Below are 17,782 nucleotides of genomic sequence, written 5' to 3'. Positions count from 1 at the left end.
ATCACTTGAGCCCCAGGAGTTTGAGACCAGCCTGGGCACCATGGTGAAACCCCATCTCTACTAAAAATACAAAAATTAGTCAAGCGTGATGGTGTGCACCTGTAGTCCCAGTTACTCAGGGGGCTGAGGCAGGGGGATCACCTTAGCCTTGGGAGGTCAAGACTGTGCTGAGCTATGATTGTACCACTGTACTCCAGCCTGGGCAATAGAGTGAGATCCTGTCTCAAAAAGAAAGTAATTAAAAATAAATAAAAGAAATGTAAGTAATTCCATTAGTTCTTTCCTGCTATTTTTAAAAGTTAGTTATACTTTATTATCTCATTAGAAAGCATTCTTACCAGATTGTTAAATTGGAGGACCTTATAGACAAATATGTCAAGCAAGTATATACATCATTATTAGATTGTTTGAGCTTTCTCAGTCCTAAGGCATAGGCCTTAAAGCTGAAATTAAATTGAGGCTCCGATACCATCAGGGCTCATGTTCTGCTGGAATGTATCCAAACAGCTCTACTAGTTATTAGAAATACTGAAATATTTCCATATCACTTTTCCAAGATGTGCTTCCCCAGGCCCTCCAAAGCCAAGGGAAGGCAGTCATTAGTGTAGTGTCTGTGCCTTGTCAGTTTTTAAATATTTTAATTATTACATCTGAATATAGTGTTACATGGACTGATAACATTACTTTGGTTAAAGGAAACCTCTGATTATGAAGGTTTCTGTAATTGCTGGAACAGAATGTTGCCACTGGAAATTTTTACATTAAAAGTATATATTATTATCTTTAAGCTGTCTGCTTAGCCAACTTTTTCTCAAGAAAGAACATTAGGAAGTTGGAAAAGAGTAAGAATGAAATTGCCTACTCTTTGCTTAAAATCCATCAATACATTTTTTTCCCCAGAATCTTCATCATAGGACTCAGAGGTAGACCTCGAACTAAATTCTGTTCACAGGCTTGTTCTGTTTTACCTGAGCAGTGTTGTTTGTTCTTGTTTTAATTAGAATTAATTGCCAACACTTAAAATATAGAATACTTCATATAACATTTCAATTTTCTACTTCTAATGAAAAAATCAGAACCTGGCAACATGTGTCTAATTTCTTCCTGGCACCTATTACCTGAAATGGAATAGTGATGTCACGCTTATGGGAGGAAGTGGTAAGGCAGGTATCCATAAAGTTTGTTTATCCCTGATCATTTATTTATGTTAACTTGCATGGCCCCCAGAGGCCTTTGAGTTTGCCTCTCTTCATCTGGGTGGTCTATAATGGAAATTGTCAATATCCCAATTTTAAGTGCTTAAATAGGATCGATGCCATAGAGTTGTTCCATGAGAGTTAATATCTCTCCCTTCAGTTTGGTAATCTTAAAATCAGGCCCGTCTAGGTGAAAAAAAACAAACAAAAAACAAACCAAAAACAACAACAACAACAACAATATACCAACTCTCCTTTATTGACCTTTACTAAAAAGTTATCTTATGGATGCTCTATCTCCATCTTGGTCAAGGCATAGTTATGAATGTGGTGGAAGTGGAAACGTGTTTCTCCTAACAATATGTTTAGTTCAGAGTATCAGGAGATATAAAACAGATCTCTCTGGATTTGCCTTACACACAGGTTACAATGGGTTTTTAATCATTTGAGATAAATTTTTTGGTCGATGCCTTCAGACTCATGGAAATAAAGTAACTGAACTTCTTAATGGAGAAAGGAGACTTATCTTTTCCATGACAACCCATCTCTGCAGTTGTAAGCCACAGTCATCATACAGTTTTTCTAAGAAAAGGAAGAGTTTAACTTTCTTCCCTTTCTCATCTCTTGAAAATAGTTCTGTTGAAGATTTTCAGTTAATCTTAATCACCTTTTCCCTACTGATTTTACCCTGTACATGTATTCTAATTTTAGATTGTATTCTATTCTGTTGTTACACACACTCACACTGCTGCACATAGCTTATGATAGTACTTAGCCCGTGGCACTTTCTAATTGTAACTATTGCAGTAGTTTTTATAACATCTTTTTAATTAATGTCTTAATGTCAGATAATATTTAATTTAACCATGAAGACTTTTCTAATAAACTCTAACAAACAATTCACTAATTCTTAAATTCACCAGAGCCTGATGAAAATAGCTACTTTTTAAAATTAGTCACATAGTTAAGGTACTTATTGGAAGTTGATACTTCATTCCAAATAGAAGCAACTATTTTTAAGACAATGTCTAGCAGTATATGGCTTTTATTAACTAAAACTAATTTCCTAGCATTTAAATGCCATTCACTTAAAATATGATATATATAAAATAGTTATATAGAACACTGCTCCAGAGGCAAAGAAGACTTGCACCTGCTGTTTGTGGAGTGGAACAGAAGCAGCCTTTTCAGGTGTAGACAGTTTCAAAGACTTTTAATCCAGTCACAGTGGCATGCACCTGTAAACCCAGCTACTTGGGAGGCTGAGGAAGGATTGCTTGAGCCCAGGAGTTCAAAATCAGCCTGAGCAACATGGCAAGACTCCTGTCTTAAACAAACAAAAATACAAACAAAACTTTTAAAATGACAGGAATGTGTTCTAAAATAAAGATATGTAATCACTTCAGTGATATTTGTAGAATTTTGCAAGCTTTACTGATATTTTTGGAAAATAGCTTCTATCTTTTCATGAGCCATCACTGGAAACTAACCATATAAGCAAAGTAATTAATTTACAATTGCCATACATTTCCCTACTATGGCCTTGATAAGCTCCAATATAATTTGGGACCATACATCATTGTGTTATTTTAAATTTGTTTTCTAGACTTCTTAGGCATCCACTAGCAATCTCTAGGATTATGTTTATATTGAATTTTGGCTTTTCTGTTTAATTTTATCTTGCTTCAGCTTTAACCTTGTCCTTGGCCAAATTTTTTATATTGTTGCCAAAAAGGGACCTGAAAGAACCTGGCTTGCCAAGTGAAAATGTCAAAAGGATTCCCATACAGAACTTTGCATGAACCTTCTTTCATTTTATTATATGATTCCCACACACATACTCCCATTGCCCAAGTAGCAATTCATGGAGATCTAGCATAATTTATTGGGTCCCCTTTCTGTCTTTTATTTAACTTGTCTTTCATTAACCTGCCAGTACTTCTATTGGGGTTTAGGTACTTAGGAAGTCTTTTGACTAAGGTGTGTGCCATCAGTCTACTGCCCATCCCAATGCCCATCAGATAGTATCACTTTGGAGTTACAGATACACACCAAAACAATAGCTGAAATGATAATTTTTGTTTATTGCTAGTTGACTAGTAAAAGAGGGTGGTTAGCAAAATTTGCATCTGTAAAACTAATTTAGAGCTTGCTACAAACTTAACATCTTGAAGAAAAGCAACCTGGTGGAATAACTGCTCCCTCTGGACAGGGGTCCTGTTGCCCTGACTCTTGGCCAGCCATCCTCCCTGCAGAGCCTGGTCCTGTGAAGGCCCAGCGTATGGAAGCGATAGGTACGATGTATTATGCCCTCTTGACTCTGAAAAGAATGCCTCTAACATCTTGCTTATGTGGTGACATTTAGCTCGCCGCCTGCAGCTCAGCCCATGGGAGAGCAGCGTTGTTAACAGACTCCTGACGCCCACACATTCGTTCCTGGCCAGAAGTAAAAGCACAGCTGCCTTGTCTGGAGAAGCAGGTAAAACTGTCCAGGTGGAACTTTCCCCATGAGGTCAAGTCCTCCCTTTGAAGCATATTCATCTAATCACATCTCACTTTTTCACAAAATGCGCTTCTCTCTTCCCCCGGTGGAAATGTCTGTTGGTGTTGGTTTCATACCCCTGGCATTGTTTCCTCTGGGCATCTGCCTTAGCATCTTATCTGGACACCAGACGCCAGGCAGGCTGATGAAGCCTCTCCCTGGGCTCCGATGGCTTCAGAGGCTTCTGTCTGTTCATAACATTACCCGAAGAAAGTATTCCTTCCCTGCCTTTCCTTCTGCCTCTGTCTCTGAGCAGATAATCCAAGGTAGAAATAATTTAACATTTAATACTAATATATGGACTTGGGAATAAAATCAAAGCGCAAGTCTGTTATTTCAGCATAGAATTTCATAATGTGGCTGTGGCAATAGCTACTTCTTCTCCCTGTCTTTTATATGTAATCTAGGAATTGTACCCTTCCAGAACTCTCAGAGTTGTGGAGTAGGCTAATTGTAATATGCTTATTTGTTACATTTTTGAAATTACATGAAACATGCTTAGTACCCGTTATGATGATTGGTTATAACTCCTACTTTTTTGAAATGCAAAACATACCTGAATTAGCCAGTCAATTTAATGAGAAGTTAGTGTGGAGCCTACATCTAGTTGGTAAGCCTCCATCTAGTTAGTAAGAAAGGCTTTGGGTAACAGATCTCTCCTGGTGAGTTGATTTAGGTTTTCCCAAATATCTTTGGGGACAATTGGTGTATTTATATAAACAGTCTACTAGCCCTCATCTTTGACACTTTAAAAGTGCTTTGCCCTTGCAAGCCTCTCCATGTTCATTAGCCTGCTTTTAAGTAATAATTGCTGGTGGTTTCGTGGTGTCTTTCATCTGCAGTGCCCAATGAGCGAATGAATCTCAGTCCTAAATCTCATAGTACCCCTGGGAGACAGTCATGAAGGCAAATGTGGGCATTCCCACAACCTTCTTATGAAAACCAAGTGCAGCGACAGTAAGTGACTTACACCAAAGCCACTTAGAAAATGGGTAGACAGGATCATAAATGTGCTTACCCCTCCATCCTCAATGCCCTGAGTGATGCTTTATGTGCAATTGTGCAGTCAACTAGCGGAACCACAGTGTTCTGTGTTCTCTGTAAAGTCACACTCCTGTCAGAGCCATCACATTGCATCTGAGGTTTTCCTGGAGGAGAAAGTACAGCTTATTTCAATATTTTTTCTATGCCTATGAATTTCACACTTTTCTACAAGTCATGAGTTTTTCTTTAGCTAATTGAAAAGCTTTTAAACTGCTTTTCAGGCTGGGCATGGTGGCTCACGCCTGTAATCCCAGCACTTTGGGAGGCCGAGGTGGGCAGATCACGAGGTCAGGAAATCAAGACCATCCTGGCTAACACGGTGAAACCCCGTCTCTACTAAAAATACAAAAAATGGCCAGGCGCGGTGGCTCACGCTTGTAATCCCAGCACTTTGGGAGGCCGAGGTGGGCGGATCACGAGGTCAGGAGATTGAGACCATGGTGAAACCCCGTCTCTACTAAAAATACAAAAAATTAGCCGGGCGTGGTGGCAAGCGCCTGTCGTCCTAGCTACTCGGAGAGGCTGAGGCAGGAGAATGGCGTGAACTCGGGAGGCGGAGCTTGCAGTGAGCCGAGATTGCGCCACTGCACTCCAGCCTGGGTGACAGAGCGAGACTCCATCTCAAAAAAAAAAAAAAAAAATTAGCCGAGTGTGGTGGTGGGCGCCTGTAGTCCCAGCTACTTGGGAGGCTGAGGCAGGAGAATGGCGTGAACCTGGGAGGCGGAGCTTGCAGTGAGCCGAGATCACACCACTGCACTCCAGCCTGGGGGACAGAGCGAGACTCCGTCTCAAAAAAAAAAAAAAAAACCGCTTTTCAGTCCTATTTTCTAGCATTTAGCTGGTTTATGGCTGTCATGCCTCTGAATCTCCCCTTGTATGCTATGTTGTGCTAAAGGACTGCCTCACAGCTGGGAAATTGTCTTTACTATTTTTGTCATCACTAACTCTTGTCACTTCTTTCACTTTCCCTCTAGTCTTTTCCAATACCGTTTCCTCATTTTCCACCCATTCTACTTGCCCACCTTGTCCCCTTCTTTGTTGTTATGCTCAACCAAGGTGCTTTTTTATCTGCAAACCAGCTCTTTATTTTGACACATTTCTATTCTCCTTTTCACAAGTTGATATGTTTCTGTAATTTATTTTAGTGTGAAAGAGTGCATAGCCTTTACTTGAGCTGCCTGTTTTGTCAATACATTGCCTGCTTCATTGTCACCAATTTCATCGATACAGCTTATGTTTAATGAACCAAAATTCCTGGGGTTTTTTAAAATTTTCATTTAGAAGTATGTGTGCAAACATCTCTTCCAATTATCTTGTCAAAACCACATTTTCTATCATTTTTATTTTTCATCTATTGTCCTTGATTATTCTTTCATGTTTTCCCATTTTAGTGTTGTCCCTCGACCTCATCATATTCCTAATTGCCATTGGTAAGAAGGTAACCTATAATATGTCCTGTGCTGGGTTACATCAGCAGATTAAACAGCTACTTTTAGCCCTGGGATGTACAGTGATTGCAAACTCCCTGCACAAACAATACAGTAGTTGAGAACTGGAACTCCCAGTCTCACCCTCTCATTTGCAGCCACTGCTTTGGGTTGACTTTTCTATACTTTTTTTCCCCAGCACATTCAAAATACAAGTGATTATTAGAGCTCAGGATTAAATAATGTATATACAATGCTTAGACTAGTACCTGCACATAGTAGGCCCTCAGTAAATGCTAGTATTGTATTACCATATTATGCCGTTTTTCTTTTTGCTATGCTACATTTCAACTACTTGACCTGCATTATCTTTTCTCTGCACCCATTATTTCATATAGAAAATGCTGAACGAGTTCAGTTAATGCATACTTACCACCAAGAGTAGGATGAAATACATATATTGTGGGAGACTTTCTTAAAGACATTTTCATGAGACAATGTTCATGTTTAATTAACTACTTGGGATATGAAGTGTACTCTGGGAAAAAATAACTATATATTGTTATTATTTCTTAAGAAGGGCAAGATTATTCAAATAATTGATTTGAAGATTTCAGGTTTTTCAGTACTTGCTATTCAGTGCAGCAATGAATTCCATGAAATCTAATATCCTTACAAGAAATTTAGGTTTCTTTTAGCCAAAAAATGTTCTATGGACTAAATTTGAGGATGTTTTTCTATGGACTATACTAGCCAGGTTTAAGGATATTTTCCACCCATACTTAGTATCACGTCAACATTAAAATAAAGAATAAACCAGAGGCCTGGTGGTATTGGCTTACATCCATGATGGCTTCAGGAAATGCTCCATAGATATTTCATGAAATTATTTTCCACTTGAGGGAAAAGAAATCATATTTCTGTCCTTCATTCCTTTTTCAGTGTCAGACCCATGGCCTCCAAGCAGAGCTGTTTTCTAGGGTTTTTTGATCCTTGAGCAAGGTGAATGGCCTCTGGCTGTGCCCTGGGCAGTGTGTGCCTCTCCGCCCCCAGTTATTAATCCCCAGAAGTGCCTTGTGCCAGGATGTTATTCCTTAAATGCATTTGATTGGCTTGGAAGAATTTTGCATTAGTGAACTCTTGTCTAGAAAATACAAATGCCTTGTTGTGGCGCTTGAGAAAAGATTATTTTCAAAGAGTTTTTCCTGTGATCACAGGCAAAATGACAAAGAGATTCCCTTCCTTCACAATACAAATCCTTCCTTCTCCATTAAGGTTGGAAGTAAAGCTTTATGTCAGTTTCCAATTAAGAAGTACATATATTATTTTAAGGAAAACTGAAGAAATGAAGAAGTGTTTTAGTTTGTCCTGAAGAAACAGAATTCTGTTTTCAAATGATGGGAAAAGAGACTGGTTTCCAATCTATTCACTGTCAAGGCTGCAGTGAGCCGAGATGAGATTGTGCCACTGCACCCCAGCCTGGGCAACAGAGTGAGATCCTGTCTCAAAGCAGAACAAAACCATGCAGTGATAGCCAGAAGATACTGCCAGGCATTTAATGAAAGGGTGCATTAATAAAGATGCAGTCTGATTGACTTTCTGTCTGTAAACTAAACCCAAATAGCAAATCTTTTTTCAACTCTATAATCCTGAAGTTAAGATCACCCCAAATTTGTCTTGTGAACTTTTGTTTTTAATTTATTAATCCTCTTACATTCAGCTGGCATAGTGGTTTCTTTAAAGGGTTGCTACAAAGACTACAGTTGAGAAGTCCTTTTATAACCATGTCCAAATACATAGTATTCTCTATACTTGTGTTTAATTGTCTTGTTTTTGCTAGGAAATAAAATTTCTGAATGAGATCTGAAAATGGACCTTAGAACCTGAATACTCACACTTGTGATAACTATGCAGTGTTATATGAATTTCCTTAAACCCACTGTTGTTTGCAATAAGTTGATTCATGACAGTGTTCCTTGGAAGGTAAATAGTCAGAAGCTATGTGGTTTTTCATATAATATTCCATCTTGAGTAAAACTGTAAAAGTTCTTCATGGTTCAACCTTACATTTGGCGGATCTAACATATTTCTGTTCTATTCAGTATTTTAAATAGATATAGCTAATCTCCCCATATGCTGTAATGCTGCTTCTTATGAACTATCAAATGCCTTGGCTTTTGGGAAAACCCGGAAGCATGCATTTGGTTTGCCTATAAATAAATAAGACATGTACAGAATATTTTCCTGGAAAAGTATTACTTATCCTCGCAACAAGTCTTAACACCTGGTAAGACTTGTTCACTTAACATTTTTTAAGTTTGGTTGCTTTTTTCCCCTGCCGGCTGTTGAACTTGAATCCTGAAACAGTTGTAGTATATCTTGCTTGCCTGTTTGCACGCTTCCTCTCTTTCCACCTTTTGTTCCATCTTAAAGCTAATTTAGGAAAAGTCTGGTTATAAACTAGTCTTTATATAAAAATTATCTTTTATCACTAATGTAGTGTTTTTTTCCAGAACCATCAGCTAATAGGAATATAAGACCATTGCTCTCCATAATTACTGAATTACTTCTACATCTTTCATTAGTATTTAAAGAGCCAAAGAGCTAACAATATATTCCAGATTTTTTACATGGACATGCCTTCCTTTTGGACTCATCATAAATTCATAGGACTGTAAGGACAGTTGAGTATGATGGTTCTGGGCACCTTTAGGTAATAACATCTTCTTCCTACTTTTCTCTCTATCTCTGCTTTGCTCCTTTTCCTGAACCTGCTTTTGGCTTTCTTCAACTGCTCCTCTGGCACTCTTGTGTGTAAAACCAATCACCTGCACCCTAGTTATCCCCATTTGTCCTCGTTCAGCATCTTGCAGCCCCATCATCATGCCCTACAAAGCTGCACACTCTAGAAATTCGATGGATCGACCAAAACTCTTTGTAACACCACCTGAGGGCTCTTCTCGCAGGAGGACCATTCATGGCACAGCGGTGAGTAGCTGTTGGGAGCAGCTGGGCAAGTCTGGGAGCCAGTGCTGTTCCTGTGCAGACTGGACACGACCCTGAGGTGCGGTGTGGGCGCAAGAGGGGGAGACCGCGACATCCACCATCCCATCTTTCCCATTGATCATGAATCTGGCTGGCTGGGCAGCAGTGTCCCCTCACTTCCTCTTCACTTGGGGATTTTGCTCTCCCTAAACATTTGAATTTGAAGACAAAAGCTGTTCTTTGTTCAAGCATGTATGAGTGGACACCCTGCCCTCCTGGAGCGTCCATACACATAAGTGCAATGCCAGAATACTTTCATTTTTGAAAGTAGGAAAACCAAATGGCCTTTGAAGGGGAAGTGGGCTTGGACCGCTGCCTTGGCATTTTATTCCAACCATATCCAGAAGCTGGCTGAACTCTAAATGTGGTTCACTCAAAAGCAAGATAAAGAATTTTTATCCTGCTTGGCTAATCCCTGTCAAGGCCCTGTCAAGGGATCTTAAAATATAGTCAAAAAAGTATTTTGAAAACATTAGTCATTTGCTAAATCACTAATTCTTAAAAGGCTGTTAGGCTATGCTATAAACTCTGATTTTGTAAGTGAAAAATATAATTTGTACTTGTTATTACGGGCTGAGGTAATGTTAATTTTCACCATGCTATAAATGCAATGAGGTAATTTGTATGTCTCCAGGAATCTTCTTCTTTGTTTTAAATCCTGTGTTTATTTGGTATCAGTTGAAAGATATAAACCTTGTTCTGTGGTCTTTAGACATTGTACTTTAGTCTTAAAGGACTCACCAGTGAACTAGAAGATCTCATTGCCTCTCTCCAGGATAATAGTATGACCCTTTTGATGAAAGGCTGAAACAGTTTCTTAAAATTGTAACTTCCCAGAGCAATTCAGATTTATAAACCTGATGGACACTTAAAAGGATTTTGCTTAAAGGATAATTCAGGGTTGTGAGAGCTTGATGGCTTTGCCTACAGCCTGTGTTTCTTTGAAGCTCCATCAGCCTTTCTGGAATCAGTGTTTGATTCATGATTGAGTCAGGCCTCCAACCCTCTAAGCCACAGGTGAAACAATCTTTGATGTCTGGGAAGTTTTAATTTATTAGAGTGTTGGTGTTTCAGAGATCCTCCTTAGCTGTAGACAAAAAGCTGTAGTTAAACAGAACAGCTTGGCCCCAAAGTTGGGTACTCACTGGGCAGGGGAAAAGAGCATTTACTATGGAAGAAATATCTTGTTCTGGGTAAAAACAAAAATTAACACTCTTTGAGAGAAGGTTGAGGGCCACCTGTGGCTGACAGGTTAAATGAGAGATTTGTCATCACATGATCCAGAGCCTTTGTTTGTTTTGTTTTTATTACCTTCCTCTTTCTCTATTTAATCACGTAGCTGTCTTTTTACCTCTTTACAACCAAGTATTTAGGCAAATACTAACAGAAAACGACTCAGAGTCATTTATACCCTGGAGCTGCACTGTGGAATTCAGTAGTGACTGGCCACAGTGAGCACTTGGAAAGTGGCTACTGAGACTGACAAGCTGAATTTTAAGTTTTTAAAAAATATTTAGTTGCGGTGAAAAAAAATATATATATATAACATAAAATTTACCATTTTAATCATTCTAAAGTTCAGCAGTGTTAAGTATATTCATATTGAAGTGCAACCAATGTCCAGAACTTTTTAAGTCCTGCAAAACTCAAACTCTATACCCATTAAACAACTCCCCATTTCCCCCTCCACCCAGCCCCTGGCAGCCACTGTTTTAATTTCTGTTTCTATGAATTTAGCTACTTTAGAGACCACATAAAGGGCTGAATAATATTCCATTATATTTGCATACCACATTTTGTTTATCAGTTCATGTGTTGGTGAACATTTGGGTTGCTTTCGCCTCGTGGCTATTGTGAATAACGCTGCTATGAACATGGGAATATAGATATCTCTAGAGATCCTTCTTTCAGTTTCACTTGATATATAGGGATTGCTGGATCATATAGTAATCCTATTTTCAATTTTTTGAGGAGCCTCCATGCCATTTTCCACAGCAGCTGTACCATTTTACATTCCCACTAACAGTGCACAAAGATTTCTGTATCTCCACATTCTCGCCAACAATTGTGATCTTGTTTTTTGATAACAGCCATCTTAAGGAATGTGAGGTGATGTCTTGTAGTTTTGGTTTGCATTTCTTTAATGATCAGTAATGGTGAACATATTTTCATATGCTTGTTGGCTTTTCATGTGTCATCATTAGAAAAATGGCTATTCCAGTTCTTTGCCTACGTTTTAATGGGGCTATTTTGTTTTTATTGAATTGTAGAGTTATTTATATATTCTGGTAGTAACCCCTTATTAAATATATGACTTACAAATACTTTCTTCTATTCCATAGGTTGCCTTTTTACTCTATTGATTGTTTCCTTTGATATATAGAAGTGTTTAAGTTTGATGTTGTCCCATTTGTTTATTGTTACTTTATTGCCTACGCTTTTGGTGTTATATCCAAGAAATCAGTACCAAACACAGTGTCATGAAGCTTTTCACTTATGTTTTCTTCTAGAGGTTTTATAGTGTTAAGTCTTACATTTAAGTCTTTAATCCATTTTGAGTTAACTTTTGTATATTTTAGAAGGTAAGAATCCAACTTCATTCTTTTGCATTTGGATATCCAGTTTTCCCTGCATCATTTGTTGAAGAGAATGTCCTTGTTTCATTGAGTGGTGTTAGCATTTCACCATATACACAAGAGTTTGTTTCTGGGCTCTGGATTCTATTCCATTGATCTATATATCTTTTTTTTTTTTTTTGAGATAGAATCTCACTCTGTCACCCATGCTGGAGTGCAATGGCACAATCTCAGCTAACTGCAACTTCCGCCTCCCAGGCTCAAGCAATTCTCATGCCCCAGCCTTCTGAGTAGCTGGGAATACAGGCATATGCTACCACGCCCATCTAATTTTTGTATTTTTAGTAGAGAGCGGGTTTCGCCATGTAGGCCAGGCTGGTCTTGAACTCCTGACCTCAAGTGATCCACCCGCCTCAGCCTCCCCAAATGCTGGGATTACAGACATGAGCCGTAGTGCCCAGCCCCATATATCTGTATCTGTCTTGATACCATTACCACACAGTACTGATCACTGTAGCATTTTACCAATTGAGTATCTCTAATTCAAAAATACAGAATGCTCCAAAATGTGAAACTTTTTGAATACCAACATGACACTCAGAAGATGCTCATTGGAGCATTTCAGATCTCTAGTTTTATGGATTAAGGCTGCTAAAGCAGTAAGTGTTAATGCAGGTATTTCAGAATCTGAAATCTGACACACTGTAATCCCAATCATTTTGGATAAGGGATACTCAACCTGTAATATGTTGTGAAATCAGGAAATGTAAGAATTCCAACTTTGTTCTTTTTCAGATTATTTTGGTTCTTTAGGGTCCTTTGAAATTTTCTGTGAATTTTGGGTTGAATTTTTATATTTCTGCAAAAATAAAAAATTATATTGGGATTTCAATAGATAATGCATGGAATCTGTGGATCACTTTTGGTAGGAGTGACATCCTAACAGTATTAAATCTTCTAATCCCTGCACACAGGACTTCCTTCCATTTATTTGTGTTGTCTTTAATTTCTTTCAGCACTATCTTCTAGTTTTCAGTATGCAGATCTTTAGCCTCCTTTGTTAAGTTCATTCCTAAGTATTTTATTCCTTTGGATGCTATAGGAAATAGAGTTGTTTTTCAAATTTCCTTCTCTATTTTACTTAATTTGAATTAATTTAGATTTAAATTCAAATAGACAATTGTGGTTAGTGGCTAAATTTAGAACATCTTCATATCAGAAAGTTCTATTAAACAGCACTGCCTTAAAGTATCTGTCAGTGAATCGTCTCTGTTGGAGGATATTTATACTGTATTCTAAACCTACCTTAATTATAAAATTAAAGTCTTTTTCCTGCTGATATGTTGCCCAGACCATTGACTTGCTGAGCATGTGTTCCCCCTCAGCATTGTGGAAAGTATTAATAGGAAAGATGATTGTATAGATGGTGGGCTATTAACTCAGATCAGGATGAGAATCGGGAGTGCTTTCACATGTGTGATACCCAAATGGGTGGTTGGAATATAAGAGTAACGAAAGGACTGAAAGGGTTAAAAAAGAAAAGAAAAGAAAAAAAAACTCCCTGGTTGGGAGGGTGTTAAGTATTGAGTGTTTTTCCAAACCATTCCTCCTCTGCCCACCTACCCCTAGGTGATTAAAGGAGATCACTTTTAAAAAAGAAAGAATTGGCTCAAAGGCACTGTAATTCTAGGATTATATACCTTTATATAGGTTCATTTCCTGATCCCTGTATTATCAAGACACAGATAATAATCCCCAACCGCCCCCCCGCCACATCAAAAATTGTCCCTCTTGAGTCTTTTTCCCATTTAGATCACCCATTGATCTGATTTCAGCCAAATCAAAATGTTTTGAGAAAAAGAAAAAAAAAGAAGGGCTACTTGAGGTACTTAACCCCAGTCTTCCCTGGGAAAAGCCCTGGGCCTGCCACTCTGTACACTAGCCAGGAGCACCCTATATGGTGGCTGCAGCTTTTGATACCCAAAGCCCACAGCAGCTCTGTGAGGTCCCACCTCCTACTTTTGGGGACCTAAAATGGGAGAAATGGTGGTTGAGCAGCTGGAAATGAGGGAGAGCTGGCACACACCTCGTGAAGCTCTTCTCTGCCTCTTCATTTTTTCTGTTTAGAAATCCCAGGGAGACAATAAGCATTATTTGACACTTAGATGTTTTTGCTCCTCTGATAACCCAGTCCATCAACTAGGATGCTACTAAGGAAAATGGAGGGAAGCAATTAAAAGGGACACTGAGGGGAATAAAAGGGAAAGGAAGGAAGAGAGGAGTTGATGCTTGAGCCACGCAGAAAAGGAGAGAAGAAAAGGTACAGTACTAGTTCATGTGACCTGGGGCTAGATAATACTCTACCCCTTCCCATGCACGCTTGCAGTCTGCCCTCCTGACAGGTGTTCACATAGGTGCCTCCAGCACATGCCCCTCCCACCTGAGGGCACTGTCAGGTTTCAGATACTTGGAATGGGTCTGTTTTGCTCTGTACAATTTTTGTTTGTTTGTTTTGGTCTTGATTGACTTTAGAGTAGTGGAACACTTCTCTGGGCTTCCCTTTGCCCATTTTGACTTAGGAAAGTGTCATCTCTCTAGCTGAATTCCTAGTTGGCAGTCAGGGAGGGGTGATGTTTTGGCCCACTTTCAGATCTCAGTTTATTCCTGGTAAGGAAGAGCAAAAAAATAAATAGCTGAAATTCCTCACTTTAAACCTGACTTTTCTTCAAAATCACCTGTTGTATCAGTTATCTATTGCTGCAAGAGGACACTAGGTGAGGAAGGACTTGATTCCATTATACATCAATATAAAAGAAAAAAATGAGTTTATGTCTAATATAGCAGGCATATAATTTTTTTAAAGACTGAGATATAGTATGTTTGGGGGGAAAATGCTAAAGAATTAAAAAGAAAAAGGTGTGTTTTAATTAAAATTTTTTTAAAAATGAAAGTAACATTTGACATTTGTGTGGGATAAACCAGATTGGGAGATTTTGCTTCAGGTAATTAATTTTAGACACAAAGTATAGGTGCTTTCTAAAAGTATGTATGTACATATGCTTTTTGACAAATATGACTCCAACACATCCGGAACCACCTTATTAGTGTCACATTGTGTTAATTCAGTTATACTGTTCAGTGTTAAGCTAACAAGGGCCTTTTGTTGAGATGGAATGGGTATATGTGACATAGCTGAGAAAATTTCTTAAAAGTCATTCAATGGTTTCTAGCTCCACTGTTGAGTATTGTGAATGTGGTTGCCTTGCTTATGGAAAAATCTAACTATTGAGTTTCTCTGAACTTAGAGCTATAAAAAAGAAAGAGAGAGAGAAAATGTACTCTTCCTCACATCTGGCACCCGAAGGGCTGTATCTCCATCTAATCCCAAAGCAAGACCGCCAGCTCCCTCCCGACTTTGGTAAGTGAATATAAGTGGCTGGCTGGGTTGTTCCATGTTAGAGAATTAGTTGCTCTCTCCTCTGAAAGTGAACTGTTCTTCTCATGCTGTTTGTCTTTGACTTAGGGAATAACATTCTTCCCGAAAGGAAAGAAAAAAGAGAAATTGGAATGGTTCCCTAAAGCAACTCTATTTCTGCATCTACCACATAAAAAACAAATACTCGGAGCTAAATATCTGCATTCTCTTCCATCGAGTCGTGTTCTAGGTTCTGGCAAGCCTGTTCTCATGTGTCCCCTTCTGTCTGCCTTGTTTGTTTGTGGCCCAGGCTTCCGTCCAAGTCTCTTCCTCATTTGCCTGGCACACCCAGACCGACATCCTCCTTGCCACCCGGCTCAGTCAAAGCTGCTCTTGCTCAGGTCCGGCCCCCATCCCCCGGCAACATCCGCCCTGTCAAGAGGGAAGTCAGAGTGGAGCCTGAGAAAAAAGACCCTGAGAAGGAACCTCAGAAAGTTGCCAATGAGCCCTCACTAAAGGGCAGAGCACCTTTAGTGAAGGTAGAAGAAGCCACAGTTGAAGAGCGGACACCTGCTGAACCAGAAGTTGGCCCTGGTAAGAGCAAACTCACCTGTGGTCTGGGTGCTCTCTCTTTTTCTCCCTTACTGCTGTGATGAAGCTTTTTTTGTTTTCCTTTTCTTCTCTTATTGGAGACTTGGAAATTCTACTCTAAGGTTAAGTTTAACACCTTTCCTTAAGTATAATATTTTAACTTAGCGTTGCTTAAAAATAGTTTTTTACTAGCAACGCTAAGTAAAAAATTACCTGGCAACACTATTCCTGTGCATACTGGAGTTTAAGGACCCCTGGCGTAGCCTGTGTGCTTGATAGAAGTCAGAATTTTTTCCAGAAGACCCACTGGTTTTCACCTCTGCCAGGGTAACCAGATGCTACTTAGAAATGTAAAATCACCTGCAGCTCGAAGTTCAATTATTTCTGGTTGAAAATTGTCTTCATTCCAAAGCTTTCTAGGTAAGACTTAATTTGAAGATAGAGGGTGGGGCAAGAAAGAGGAGATGATTCAAGACAGGTGAAAATGGTAGGGAAAGGAGGAGTCCAGTGTTTGCTTGCATGGAAAAAGAAAGAAAGGAGGGCCATAGAGCATCATAATAGCCATGTAAAAAAATCTGTGGAAGCGGAAGTAGAAATGTAAATCTCAAATCATACATCCAAAAGCCTATTGTTAGAGCCGCAACCACGCGAACTCAGGTGTAGGTTCTCAGTGCTTTTATTGGCTGAGTCCATTTCACAAAATGTGTTCAGAGCACCTGCATCAAAATCACCTGTTGTATTCATTATCTATTGCTGCATAATGAATTAGCAGCATAAAACAACAACAAACATTTATCATATCACATGGATTCTTGGGGTCAGGAATTTGGCAGCAGCACAGCTGGGTGGTCCCTGCTCAGGACCGCTCATGAGATTGCAGTCAAGCTGTCCACTAGGGCTGCAGTCATCTCAAGACTCAACCAGAGCCGGAAGGTGGCTTACACACAAGGCCGGGGGCAGGTGGCCTCAGCTTCTCCACACATGGACCGCTCCATATTATTGCTGAATGTCCTCATCTGTCTGCTTGCTCTGCTGGCTTCTGCCAGAGTGAGTGACCTGGAAGAGAGAATGAGGAGGAATGTACAATGTCTTTTATGACCCAGTCTCAGAAGTCACACACCAACGTTTCTGTCACATTCTGTTAAGTAGAAGCAAGTCACTAGGTGGAACTCACACTCAAGGAGAAACGTAGTCTCCACCTTTCGAAGAGAGAGTTTTCAAAGAATTTTTTTTAAGAGTTCAGCTTTTTATTGAACTTGTTACAAAAGAGGTTTAGTCAAAAAGACCAAAGCCCATATCCTCCTCGGACTCCTCAGACTCTCTTTTCTTTGCTTCTATTTCTTCTCCTCAGCTGGAACAGCATTGGTGGAGAGGGCAGGACCTTCTGCTGGTGCAGGTCCACGAGCTCCTCCATTGCAGATGAGGCTCCCCATGTCAACATTGGCCAAGGCTTTTGCAAACAAGCCAGTCCAAAAAAGTTCAACATTTACACCAGCTACTTTAATGAGGGTCTTATCCTCTTTGATGGTCACCTCACCCTCATGCAGAATGAGGGCCGAGCCTTACGCAGAATGCAGGCGAGCTCAGAAACAGAGGCCATGGTGCGAGCAAGTGTGGGGCTGGCACTGCCAGGCAAGGTGCTAGTTGCCAGATGAAGTGAGGGTCCCACTTCAATGTGGCCCTACATTCCTCAGAGGGGCCGAGTGCAGCTTGGCAGCAGCTGAGGAAAACTAGAAATATTTTTAAACCACCACATCTATAACATTTTGACATACAGACCCTTGGCTTTACCTCAGACTTACTGAGTCAGAATATGTAGTGGTGGATATGAGGACTCTGAAAGATACTAAGCTTGTCAGTTGATTCCTAAACATGGTTGCCAGATAGAACATGGGGTGGCCAGTTAAATCTGGCAATGCTATTCCTGTGCATACTGGAGTTTAAGG

The 17,782-nt window shown here is 39.6% G+C and overlaps 1 protein-coding gene and 1 pseudogene across 14 annotated transcripts in view; one reads left to right on the top strand and one right to left on the bottom strand.

Annotated features, from left to right (window-relative positions):
- MAP7 (microtubule associated protein 7) overlaps positions 1-17,782 on the top strand; it is a 209,688-nt gene that overhangs the window by 170,817 nt on the left and 21,089 nt on the right. For 9 of the 14 annotated variants that reach the window (XM_030809745.1, XM_030809740.1, XM_030809737.1 and 6 more), the window contains 4 exons: positions 3,562-3,675; positions 9,049-9,197; positions 15,136-15,248; positions 15,556-15,839. In XM_030809745.1, the coding sequence (XP_030665605.1) occupies positions 3,562-3,675; positions 9,049-9,197; positions 15,136-15,248; positions 15,556-15,839 (660 nt within the window). The remainder of the gene's footprint in view (positions 1-3,561; positions 3,676-9,048; positions 9,198-15,135; positions 15,249-15,555; positions 15,840-17,782) is intronic. The other 5 variants (XM_030809746.1, XM_030809741.1, XM_030809739.1 and 2 more) reach the window with 1 other exon arrangement.
- On the bottom strand, positions 16,652-17,436 carry LOC100595550 (annotated as a pseudogene).

The sequence above is a fragment of the Nomascus leucogenys genome, chromosome 3 (assembly GCF_006542625.1).
Source record: "Nomascus leucogenys isolate Asia chromosome 3, Asia_NLE_v1, whole genome shotgun sequence".
NCBI lineage: Eukaryota > Metazoa > Chordata > Mammalia > Primates > Hylobatidae > Nomascus > Nomascus leucogenys.
Note: the sequence above shows the minus strand (reverse complement) of the source record. Positions and strands in the feature narration are given on the sequence as shown.